This window comes from Hetaerina americana, unplaced genomic scaffold, assembly GCF_022747635.1.
Source record: "Hetaerina americana unplaced genomic scaffold, ioHetAmer1.1.p SCAF_13, whole genome shotgun sequence".
NCBI classification, from domain to species: Eukaryota; Metazoa; Arthropoda; class Insecta; order Odonata; family Calopterygidae; genus Hetaerina; species Hetaerina americana.
In genome coordinates, this window is record NW_027286403.1 from 10,198,886 (window position 1) to 10,212,080 (window position 13,195).

Genomic DNA, 13,195 nt, shown 5'->3' on the forward strand with positions numbered 1-13,195 from the left:
CTCAAATGCAGGCCAGTGGCTCAAATGAGGGTCAATTTCAAAACTCAAAGAGCATTAACACTACTTAATCCAAAAATGTAATTGTCTACTGTGTTTTGCATGAAACCTAATGCTGTTTGAATTGAGTTAAATCCTTGAATATCTGTTCTTCAAAGATACATCATTATTGTGACACTTTAGGACTCAGCCATAAAAGCATTCTGTGAAAAGTATGATATATTCATACTTGCATTGCATTATTTTATGGGTGGGCTACTTTTTCAATTGTTTGTTGCCAAACCAACAAACATTAGTACCAATTTAAAAATTCAACAGGTGAAACTTTGGGCAAAAATCTTATGCTACATGTACTACCTTGATCAAAAAGTTCCCGGAATAACCACCGTGTGGCGCTCCCATCGTTCCGATTTGAGTTCTGTTTTTTTTGTTAAATTGGTACATCTGTTGTTGATATTCCCTTTAAATCTTAGTGTCATAACTTGACATTTGCAAAAGTTACGTAGCCAAGAGTACATCTATCTCTGTGTGTGTTGGCGATTTTTTACAATTGCAGAAATGGATTTAAATTTGCAACAACGAACTTGTATTAAATTTTGCGTAAAAAACGGATTTAGTGGCGCACGGACGTTGGAAATGTTGGAAAAGTGTTTCGGCAACGATTCTCTAAAAAAAACGGTCGTTTACCAGTGGCACGAGCGGTTCAGAAGTGGTCGTGAGTCAATCGAAGATGATGAACGCAGTGGCAGACCATCGACATCGAAAGTCGGTGAAAAAATTGATAAAGTAAAAGAAATGTTGGTCAATAACCGCAAATTAACCATCAGAGAAATAGCGGAGGACTTGAACATTGCCTATGGATCCGCCCAAGACATTGTGGTTAATGATTTGGGTTTCCGTCGTGTAGCAGCAAAGTTGGTGCCAAAAGACCTCAATTTCATGCAAAAAAAGAGACCGTGTTGACGTCGCAAAAGACATGATTTGCGAGGCTGAATCCGATCCCACATTCATCAAAAGGATCATTACTGGAGACGAGACGTGGGTTTATGAGTACGACACGCAATCCAGACATCAGGCAAGTGAATGGCGTTCACCAAATGAGCCGAGACCAAAAAAACCACGTCGTTTTCAGTCAAAAAAGAAGGCAATGCTGACGGTTTTCATGGATTACAACGGTGCAGTGCATCATGAATTTTTGCCAGAAGGCCAGACAGTAAACAAAGAGTATTATTTGGGCGTTATGAGACGTTTGCGTGAAGCAATTCGCCGAAAGAGACCAGAAATGTGGGCAGAAAACTCGTGGATTTTGCACCATGATAACGCACCGTCGCACAGTGCTATCATTATTCGTAATTTTTTGACGAAAAATGCAACAAATACCATCCAACAGCCACCGAATTCACCTGATTTGGCTCCCTGTGACTTCTTTCTGTTCAATCGAGTTAAAAAACCATTACGGGGAACGCGTTTTAGCAGCCGAGAGGAAGTAATGGAAAAATCGCAGGAAGCACTGATGGACATACCGAAAACCGACCGTAACTTTTGCAAATGTCAAGTTATGACACTAAGATTTAAAGGGAATATCAACAACAGATGTACCAATTTAACAAAAAAAACAGAACTCAAATCGGAACGATGGGAGCGCCACACGGTGGTTATTCCGGGAACTTTTTGATCAAGGTAGTATATGCAAGTATGTGTATATGGTGAATTAGTTATTGCATAAATGATGTCTATGTTCAGAAATGCCAATTTTTTGAGAAACTAGAGTATGCAAAGGAAATCATGGAGCAAGAATTAAGATTTTTGGTGAATCTCTAGAAAGTTTCATTATGAATCCAGTTCAAATGATAAAATTTCATTATATATGTCACTCATAGAGTGATCTCCTGAAAGTTCCCTTGGAAGAGTCACCATTCAAGAATGATAATGAACATTTAGAAAGGCAATATTTGTAAACATTCTTTTTAAGTTCTACTGAGAGTATACAGTTATGATTTTTGTCCTTGAGATTCATTTTATTCATTTTTGCCTTGACTTCCTTATTTATTGTTCATCAGGGTAATTGATTGGCTTGTTAAATGAGATGCTATTGTTCAAAATACTTCCTTATTTATGGATGCTGTATTTTTCTGTAACTCCTCAAAAATTTGTTTTTTGTGGTGTGAAATTTGGCAGCTATTATATAAAATGTAAAATGGTTAGTTATTAGCATTTTAAGAATCAATTGAAAATGGATTAATTTTATTGAAGGGGGCTTCAGTTAGGATATATGCAATATAATTATGAAAATGTATTTGTTTCATATGGTGAAATTGTGCTGGTGTCTGAATATTTTTAAAGTATAGAAAAGTGAAAACCATGCCACAGGGTAAGTTGTAGGTTATTTCAAAAAAGTTTCCTTCAAGTGCAAAATAAACTTTGAAAATAGCTAGAAGGGATTGCCTTGGAAAAGAGTTACACAAATTGTGAATTATAAAATAAATTAGTCATAACATATATTATTAACATAATATAACCTGTATATCTGCCAAATGACTGTCTTTAATCATCATTATATCATATTAATGATGGGTACTAGTGGTATATTTAAAATTTGCATTGGATTTGAAGAAATGTCTTCAATTTAACCCAATGCTCATTTGAATCACATCTAATATAATTACAAAATATTTCCTTTTGGTGAAAACTGCATATATTATCTAGTCAAAAAATTTGTGGCTGCTAGCCATGGTTTCTGTCATACTAGCCAAAATGATACTATCTCTTATTATAGTTTTTCTATTTCTAGTAAAATTTTGAATAGTTTATGGAAGAGTAAATCACCTCAAGAATTTAATCCATATTTAACTAAACTCTTTATCTCGGGTATTTTTCTTAGCATGAAATGCATCATGAACTTTTTAAGATAATTAATTGTGCATGCTAAATGAATCCCTATCGATCAGTTTTCTTACTTGATTGAAATGGTAATCATAATAAAACCAATGCTCTCATGTCAAGTGCTGAAGATGTGCATAAAAGTAACACTCTTTACCTATCATAGCCTAAAATTCTTATGCGACTAAGACTTGAAATTCTCCCCTTCCTAAAATTGTAAAATACAGTCAATTACTTTATTCTAGAGTATTCATTTGCACATCATTCAATTAAACTTACATTATTAGATTAGTTTTTTTATGGGAATCGCTCCAGAAAATTATGCTGTTAATGCTTTCAGAAAAGTGTGTAAGTAAAATTCCTTCAGAAGATAGTTTTTAACAAATATTTATCAAAACAAAGGGATAGGCTGCATCGTATTTTTTTAAAGTCACTCATTAGTTAAAATTCACAGCAACAGGTGCTGGGCATGTAGCTCATTTGTATTGATTTGGCTTTTTTCATTGGTTCAATAGTTTCTAAAAGAATTTAATTGGTTTCATATTCAAATAAAGTTATAGTAATTGACAGTTTTATTAATATATATCCTTCATTTATCCTCAATTTTTTTTATTAAATTCAATAACTGGTGAGTGAATATGGTCTGAGATTTGATAGTTTTTGTTTTATTCATTCAGTTTACATAGTTTATTGTTTTTTGCTGAGTTTAATAATTCTCTCTGTTTATATGCTCATAACCATTTTTAAATATTTTAATTTGAATTAAATTTTGCAATATCCCTTTGTTTTACCCAAAAAATATTGACATTCAATATAAACTATTTAATCATTATCATAAAGCAAAATTAATGCACTTAATGTTAGGCATATAAACACAAAGATTGAATAAATTAAAATTACTAAATAATATTTTTAGATAAGATGAATAGATGAGTGCATTCTTAATTTCTTCCTGTTCACTTTGTGCATTGCAGAAAATTCTTTGTCTCAATGAAGAAGATCATTATAGTCTGTCAGTTGGAAACCTGCTTTCACATGGGGTTCCCTTTGCCCGATGAAGTTTGGTCTTTAATACTTGGATGTGTGGTTTTTTTCAAGGTACAATGGTATATATTCTTTGACAGCTGGATATACCCAACTGTCAAAGAATGAAAATATTTAATCCGATAAGATGATAATTTGAGTTTAAAACAAAGCCACTCACTGGTGAATCCATGGTTGGGGCATTGATTACAAGACAAAGGTCCATTTTAGTTTAATTACAAATTAGTCCATTGTTTAAACTTGAATGTCATTAACTTTTGCAGGATTCCAGATGGGAAGGCACCCCGTTTTCCTAAGAAGCCTACGATTAGACAGGATGGGGACATATTAGTGATGGAGTGTGTTCTTGAGGCGAATCCAGTTCCAGAGATTACGTGGTACCAGGGAGTCAAGGTCATTTCAGATAGTAATCGAGTGAGGATATCAAGGAAGGCTACTACAAAGGACACTTATCTTCTCACACTTGAAATATCAAATCCTACAAAAGAAGATGGTGGAAACTACCGATGTAATGCCTTCAATAATTTTGGCGAGAGCAATGCCAATATTGCCCTTAACTTCCAAGGTATGATATGATTTAGATCTGGAAGACACTGCATGTAGGACCATAAGAATCTTCTCAGTTCAAGTCACAGTTGCAATCCCAGATGTATTTTCTTCCCAAATTTGCTGTGGTTTATAGATTTGATTTCCATCTAAAATTTGAGGGGCTGCATATTCTTTTGGCAAAATGTTGGTCCCCTTGGTGGTATATTTTTCTTATTTTATTCTAGTTGATTGAGCCCTTTTTATCTCTCTAGTTTTCAGCATTTCTTTATCCAACTCTGGACCGCTCTTCTGGAAGAACCAGTTAACTTTCGTGTTCATCATCTGCATGAAATGTCCTTTTGTGCTCTTAATTGCAGTGTCAGAATTTTGCATAGCCTGTGTATATATATGTACATATATGTGTCTTTTGTCTAACCTGATTGTATTTATTTCCTGATTTCCTTCCTTTTCTGTGTATTTTTTGCAGGGATAGTTTTAAGCAGTGCTCACATTTTAAATGCCCATTCTGTCACCATGTGTGCTTTTCTCTGATCAGTGTAAGGGAAGTGTTGATAGATTGCAGATTTTATAAACACAAGTGGGACACCCTCTTTCTGTTGCAGGTGGGGATGATTCCTCTGCAGGTTTTGCACCTACGTTTGTTGAGAAACCTAAAATCATTCCAAATGAAACCGGAACACTTATTACCATGAGGTGTAAGTGTAAAGCGAAACCCAAGCCAGTTGTTACTTGGTATCGGAAAACAACCATTGTCAAGGAATCCTCTAAAATCAAAATACGTACAATTGAATTAGAAGAAGATACATATGAATTGACACTTGAAATCACAGTAAGTAAAATTATATTGTCTTTTACTATAGTCTGTGGAATTGGGTTTTTTTTCGGTTTGTTCCATTAATTTATTTCTACTTTAATTTTTTTTAATTCTCAAAGAACCTCTATTTTTTTATTTATTGCAGTCTTTCATTCTATTTTATATTTTTATATTAAACATTATAATGGCATAGAACCCTTTTGCAAATCGAAAGAAAAGATGAAATTGCGGTAGCAAGAAATTATGGCAGCAATAAATACTTAAATATGATTTATAGACACAAAATTATTATAATGAAAACAAATACGTAAAAAATAATCCTACAGAATTGCAATAATGATAAGAACAAGAAAATAAGAGACTAATAGGTAGTTTAGAGATATAACATTCCGAGCTGAAACATGTTTTAAGAGAAAGTTAAACAAGAAAATAAGAAACATGATTAATTAAAAATAGCAATTTTCCACAAAAATAATGTGGAAAATTGCTATTGTTAAATAATCATGATATTCCACCATATCACGCCTGAAACGTCTCTTTTTATAAGAAACATGATGTTACAATAATGTTGTCATCTACTTAAAAACATTAAAAAGTAAAAAAAATAATAATTTTCTTTTAAATAAGAAAAGGAACATATTTGGCACCGGTTAATGTTAAATCTATGTAAAATCATTAATTCGATATTAAATAGCTTCTAACAATTGCTAATTAGCAACAGAAATCATCAGTGCTTATAGTATTAGATAACCTTATACAGCTAGGAATTGGTACATACTACTGATAGTTTTTTCGGTAGTGTGAGATTGCAATTTTTAATCATTCTTGAATAAAGTGGAGTAACATGCGAATGTAACTGTCTTAAGAAATTTGAACAATCAAGCAAACTATTTATTATTTGATGTACAAATATTGTATCTTGGTGTTCCCTTCTGTTTCTTGGTGGAAGTATATGAGGGTGGTCTGAAAAGTTTCGGATCTAACAAATATACAAGACTTTTTTTCTGAAATATTCTGAGTCGAAAACTTTTCAGACCACCTATGTATTTATACATCAGTTACATGCAATCCCCCAGCTATCTAACCATTCTCTGCAATTTGTTACTTTCTTGATCCTTTTGCTGGGGACTTCATAATTTGGGGACCAAGCAACAGAGCAGTATTTCATATTTGGATGAATCATTGCAGCAAATTAAATTGTTACTTTTGCTTGAATATTGCTGAGTTTTCTTGGGAATCTAGTGATGAAACATAATATCTGTAGAGATCTTTGACCAGGACTGTCAATTGTTAAATTGAAATCAGAATTTGGAAGCATAAATAAATCTCTGGTAAAATTAACTGTATTGATTTAATTATTGCCCATTGAATTATTGTATAAATATGAATTTTTGCATTTGTAAAATGATGAGGAGAGATTCATGTAGTTTGGTTTGCCCCAATTTTTAGTTTTATAATGGCGTTTTGAAGCATAAGACAGTGGCATAAGATCTTGGCATCTTATAACATGGTGAATTTGATGATAATTCTCTAATAGCTGAAACTCCATGGATAGTTGGGCATTATCAATATAAATGATGAATAAATGAAAGAAAAAAGGGCTCTAAATAATATCATAGTAATATTGATGGAAATGAGCTCTTACGGCTAGTAATATTGAATGAATGTAAAACTCCAATAGCTGTAAACAGTTTACCTTTCTAAACAAAGTACAAATGAAATTAGTTGGGTAGCACCACCAGTCAAAAAAGGGTGAAAGGTAAAAAGGAGAGGATAAGAAAGGTGAATAAGAATACGCGTATTTCGGCCACAAAGTAGCCCTCTTCAGCGTTCTGAAGGGTAATCGTCATGACAACACAAGTCGAAGTGAGAAAGGGTAAGAAGAAGAAGGGAGTTCGGAGGATGTTACTTCCACTGGACCTCCCCAACAATGTCCATCACTTTTGGATATATGGCCATTTTAATTTACCCGAAACAGTGGCAAACACAGGAGCAAATGTGCCATGGACTTCATCCAACTTGGCTTTGATCTCTTTTAGAGTTAACCCTTTTATATAGAAGTGCTCAATTGCTGCACAAAACTCATTTTTTCCATTTTTCTAAAAAATGTTTGTTGCTTCAATAGACTATGAAAATGAAACCATGCGATGTAAATATCTGAAAATTTAACAGCTGTCCAATGAGAAATGATTCTTGTTGAAAACATGAATTTTCTGATCTTATGAGTGCCATTTCTTTTATTTTCTAAGGAGTTATTTAGCAACCCACATATTATGATAAAATTACTGTTTTTAAAATATTTATTGTGAATGTATTTTCAAAAATTATGAAATCAGTCAAATTTTGCATTTTTAATTGGATAAAATTTAGCTTACCTGATTTGAGCAAATGTTTTACAGGATAAATTATCCATTTTAGATTGTCCATTCTATGAACCAACTTTCCAAAAACATTCTTCTTTTAATCATATATATGGGCATTTGAAGAAGTCAACTTGTTTACCCATATTTGCATATGGATAATTTGCGTATGGGTAATTTGCATATCGGTACTCTATCTCTCAATTACAATTGTTTATTTGGCATGTTCCATTATGATGCCGTTAAACCAAGGGCTTGATTTTGTGCAGAATTTTAATGTTCAAGTTTTATGTTAGCTTTTATTTAAAAGAATTTACCACTGAAATGGAACTCAAAGATAACATATTTTGTAGGATCCTACAGGTGCTGATGGAGGAACATATAGATGCCATGTGAAAAATGAGCATGGAGAGAGCAATGCTAATTTAAATCTGAATATTGAATCAGAGCCTGAACCTGAAGGTGAAGGTCCAACATTTGTTGAGAAACCCAGAATTATCTCAGAGCGAAGTGGAAAGCTTGTAGTGATGGAGTGTAAAGTTAAGGCTGATCCAAAGCCCTCTATGATATGGTATCATGATGGAGTTGTCATAAAGGAGTCTTCAAAAATAGCCATTTGCATTCAGCAGACTGCTTCAGTATATCATATTAAACTAGAACTCAAGGTTAGTACCTTTAAATTTGTTTTACATTTGGTTGAAAGGGATATTTGATTGTATGCCCGTCTTGTGAATGACTCAATCCTGAACAGTAGCATGAAACTTCGGTCTTCATCTTGCTCATCAAATCTCAGTATACTTGGGGAGTGACAGTATTCCACTCTTTTTTTGGAGAAAATAAAGAAAACTTTGCCTATATTTAGCTGAATGAGTATCAAAATTATCAAATGAAGTAATCCTTCATATCACATGAATTTGCTATAAAGCAGTTCAACTGTACACATTTTCACATAAGGGCATTACAGGATTCATTTTTACCACTCTTTTGTTGGTTAACAAAGTAATATGTAGAAATCACTGAAATGTTTATTGCGTGTACTCTCAGTTTGTAAGTTTAAAATATTTCATAAAATAAATGCCTTGTTTATTCATTTTATGACTAATGTACCACTCATAGTATTTACTGAATGTCTGTCATCTCTTACTTACAATTAAAACCTCTGTTATAGGATCCTGTGCAAGAAGACTCAGGTTTATACAAATGTAACATCAAAAACACATTTGGAGAACTTAATGCAAACTTAACTCTTAATATTGAAAGTAAGTATTTTATTTAGTGGCACATTCCATTTTTATGTCTACAGATATACAAAATACTGATGTGCTAATAATTATTTTTGCAGTTATACCTGTAATTAAGGAGAGACCAAAGGTGATTAAGGTGGTGAAGAAGAAAACTGTTGTTGTTGAATGTATTGTTGTTTCCCAATTTGAACCCAAGTGCACGTGGTTTAAGGAGACGACAGCTATTAAAGAAGATGGACGGCGCAGTGTGCACATACAAAGAGTGAAAGAGGTAGGCATTGTAATTAACTATGTCATTTAAGCACGTAAGTTTTGAAAAACCTAAAAAAAATGGAATTTATTTCCATAAAAAAAAGAGGTTAGATAAATGTTAAAATGGAATCAGTGGAAATGCAAAAGAAAATTTTGACATATTTGAAATTATATATGTAAATGAAAATTCATTTTTAAGCTATGTTGTAATGTCCCATCACACCATGTAACTTTAAATAAAGATGAAAATAAAGACATTTTAGTATGTTTCCTATGTTGTTGTGTTGTAATGGTATTTCCATTACTAAATTCATATTGAAACCAGCTGCGTCTTCAACGATAAATGATATATTTGCTAAAATTGAATAACAAAGTTTATTTAATTTTGTGAAAGTTAATTCAATCACTTATGTAACACTTTCTGAGGATTATTTTTCTGTATGGTTTGATCTTATGTTTCAGGGTGAATTTTCAGTTAAACTTGAAATTGAGAAAGCAACACAGGCAGACAAGGGTTCCTATAAATTGGTGGCAAAGAATGAAAAGGGTGAAGCAACATCTCAAGTGGTAGAGATCACTGAAATTCCAGATGATGAAGAAGAAAAGAAACCCAAGGGAGAGAAACCCAAATTTGCTCGTGGTTTGACGGCTGTGGTAAGTATCTTACAGAAGTTTATCCACACTAACTGAAGATGGTTCCCTAATATCAAGAGTCATTTGATTGTATGAATAGATCAAACATGAAAGACATGCTTGTATGCATTGTGATAACATATGTGATTAGTGATACTTTTGTTCCCATAGTTTTCTTAGAATATATTCTCATAGCCACATGTGGTGTGAGTTTCTGACAAAATAATAATTGAGCCAAAACAAGGCACATAAAATGCCAGTATAATAAACAAAAGATACACTCACATAAAATGATATTGGTAAATGTACATAATTGTATATTCTGAATTTTTTATTGAGGCAAATATTCATTGATTTACTCATGTATTAGTGTAAACTTGTTACTTGGCTTAGAAAAATCGGTAATTAGCATTATTTTTTGCATATTTTATGTTAAAAAGAACTTGAACTCCTAGTTAATAGTTGTATCAACATATGTTGCACATCCCACCAATAACTTCAGATAGATAAATTCTTTGGTGAAACTTCATGTCTCAATTTTTGTAATACAATGTTACATGTAAATGTAAACATGACATGGTGACAATGGTAATGGATTGCAAAAGTTTCACTCTTTTTGTAATAATGATTTCACTCATGCTCTCTGATGTATAAATGTTCTTGTGAGTATAAATACATGAGTATTGATGTGGATCATGCTTTCAACCTGTTAGATGGCCTATTCCATTACTCAATATCGCCTAGCCTCTTCTATATTTACATCTAGTATGAAAGCGGAAAAGGGTGGAAGGCTCTAGGGAAAAGACTTGACTTTAAAGCATGAGAACAGAGAAAGAAGCTGCTTTACAGTGTGTACTAGTCAGTGATCATTTCAATGGTGCGGTGTAGTTAGTATTTGTTAATTGCTGTTGGTTACATTCAGGCCACTATTCAATCTCTCAGTCACTCAAATGATGAACAGCTACTGGTCATGGGATGATCACATATCATGTCTGATAGCGTATATTTGGAATTAATCATTTTGCTGAATAATGCATAAAATTTTACTAATACAACTTCTCTGATACTGAGTTCTTTATCTGCATTGTGTGAACAGCCTACAATCAGTTTTATATAAAATTTTAGATGATTTGAGTTTGTTATGTATTATTATAGCGCCATTATTCTTTATTAGAATCTGCTTACCTTACTTTATTGGAAGGATTGAAATACAGGTATTTGGGTGTCAAAGGCATTGCAGTAATGATGGAATAAAATAAAATAGTCTTATTAAATTGCCCTTATAAATTTGATAGCATTTTAAATAAAAAAATTCTTTTAACTATTGCACAATTTCAGTTATGAAAGTAGTCTTTTTGAAATACTGTCAGTTTCTTCTTCCCTGGTTGGCTTGGATTTCCTTCTATTCCTAGTCTGACCGCAACATTGGCCTCCGAAAGATGGGTACTATATTACCTAGTTTATGTCTTTAGTCATGATCTTGATAATAATTAAAGATATTTATTTTGAATTCTCTTCTTGCAATGAAAAATGTTGCGTTAGGAATGAGCTCTTAACTTGTTGATATCAACAATATTTGTTATCCTGCCACAAAAAAGACTTTATATTTATAAAAAACTATCAAAATACAGTAAGTGGGGCTCATCTCTGCATTCACACCAGCTCTATTGCCACCTGTTGGTGAATGTCTATAATGTCAATCTTTTCTGTCAATCTCAAATGGCTAACATCAGATTCTTTTATGTGCTACCATGCTAATGTGTGGCTAAAATTCCAATGTAATAATCTAATTAAATTGGCTACACCTCTGGTAATCTGACATTTATTAATTGCACCAGGGGTTTATTCTCCCTCTTGCCTGTACATAGGGAGAGACTAATACTTGGTTTTGACTCAAATGAAGAAACACCATCCCTGCATTTCTTCAACCCATTATAAATTATCATTATTTGGTTTGACAAATTCAAAGAAACTGTGTGAGATGCCGTGACAGTAACTTAATGGAGTCATCTGCAAATGCTCATTGCAATGCAATAATTTCAAAGTGTATGAATCATTCACCTTGACCGGGATTCGAACCTGGATCATGAGTGCAAGGAAACTCTTGGTAGCTTTCAATCAGAGTGTAAAAATCATTCCCCTTGACTGGGATTCAGGAATCCGGGTTCGAATCCCGGTCAAGGTGAATGATTTTTACACTCTGAAATTGTTGCATCTTGGTAGTTTAACTGGCTAAAGCACTTGGCTGGACATCAAAGGATCCGGGTTTGAATCCTGATCATGGGGAATGATGTTTACACTTTGAAATTATTTTATTATATAAGGATTGCCCGGAAAGGATCCAGCTATGCATAAATTTGGGAAAAATAGCCTGCCTAGAACAATATGGCTTTAGTCACATTCAAAGTACTTCTCTTGGGACATCAGATACTTATCTCAGCACCTCTTCTGCTTTTCAAAACAATCAGCAAAGTCCTTTTTCGGAATGGTCATCAGCTGCCTTGTCACATTCTCTTTTATCTCATCAAAGTCAAGAATTTTGTGCTGTACAGAACTTGCTCTAAGCTCCAAACGATGACCCAGGTTTTCTGGAAAAAGTCATAACTGATGATGAGTCATGGAGATATGGCTATGACCCTGAACCAGAAGTCCATTCTTCCCAGCAGTTGGTTGTTGTGGTAAATGAGTATTAGATGAGACAGCAGATGACCATTCTGAAAAATGACTTTACCAATTGTTTTATAAAGTGAAAGAAATGCTGGGGTGTGTGAGGTTCCAAGGGGAGTTCTTCAAATGGGACTAAGGCCTCATTATTCTTGGGAGGCTTTTGTTCTCAAAATATTGCTTGGCAGGATCCTTTTCATACAGGCCCCTTATGGTTTGTTCATCCCCTAATACTATTCCCCCATTTTTATTATTCACCTTTGTCATGGTCATTCTGGAAAGAAAGTTAACTTTAATAAATCTTCAAGGGTGCTTAGGGAAATTTTGTGAGGCAATTTCCTTGGAAGATTAAGTAGAGGATATTTATGAATAAATATGAGCGACTATTTCCAATAGCAATCTTGAACTTCTATAGCAGCTTTCCCAATACTCTCAAGATATGTGAGGACCATTATAGCATGTTGAAAGGATGGCTGATTCACCATACTCTAGAAGTCTAGTGGGAAAAGGTGGGATTTAATACATTTTAGAAAATATGTAAATTCAGAAATTTAGAAATCATACCAGAAAACAAGTTTTAGGCAATTGCCCTAGGAAGTTGCGTGATGAATGTTTGATAGTCTTTCCTTGAGTCACGGATATCTCTTTGGCACAACGTGAAGGGTATGAAAGAGGGTGTGTGATTCTTGAAAATGGTTGTAAAACTTACCATACTGCCCAATGACTTAAAAATTTTGTCACATGTGACTGGAAAATTT

At 33.4% G+C, this 13,195-nt stretch overlaps 1 protein-coding gene across 34 annotated transcripts in view; it reads left to right on the forward strand.

The window, feature by feature from the left end:
• bt (projectin protein bent) overlaps positions 1 to 13,195 on the forward strand; it is a 199,686-nt gene that overhangs the window by 43,269 nt on the left and 143,222 nt on the right. For 31 of the 34 annotated variants that reach the window (XM_071583211.1, XM_071583214.1, XM_071583243.1 and 28 more), the window contains exons 8-13: positions 4,185 to 4,486; positions 5,073 to 5,299; positions 7,998 to 8,309; positions 8,813 to 8,903; positions 8,987 to 9,159; positions 9,603 to 9,794. In XM_071583211.1, coding sequence (XP_071439312.1) covers positions 4,185 to 4,486; positions 5,073 to 5,299; positions 7,998 to 8,309; positions 8,813 to 8,903; positions 8,987 to 9,159; positions 9,603 to 9,794 — 1,297 coding nt within the window. The remainder of the gene's footprint in view (positions 1 to 4,184; positions 4,487 to 5,072; positions 5,300 to 7,997; positions 8,310 to 8,812; positions 8,904 to 8,986; positions 9,160 to 9,602; positions 9,795 to 13,195) is intronic. The other 3 variants (XM_071583240.1, XM_071583244.1, XM_071583239.1) reach the window with 1 other exon arrangement.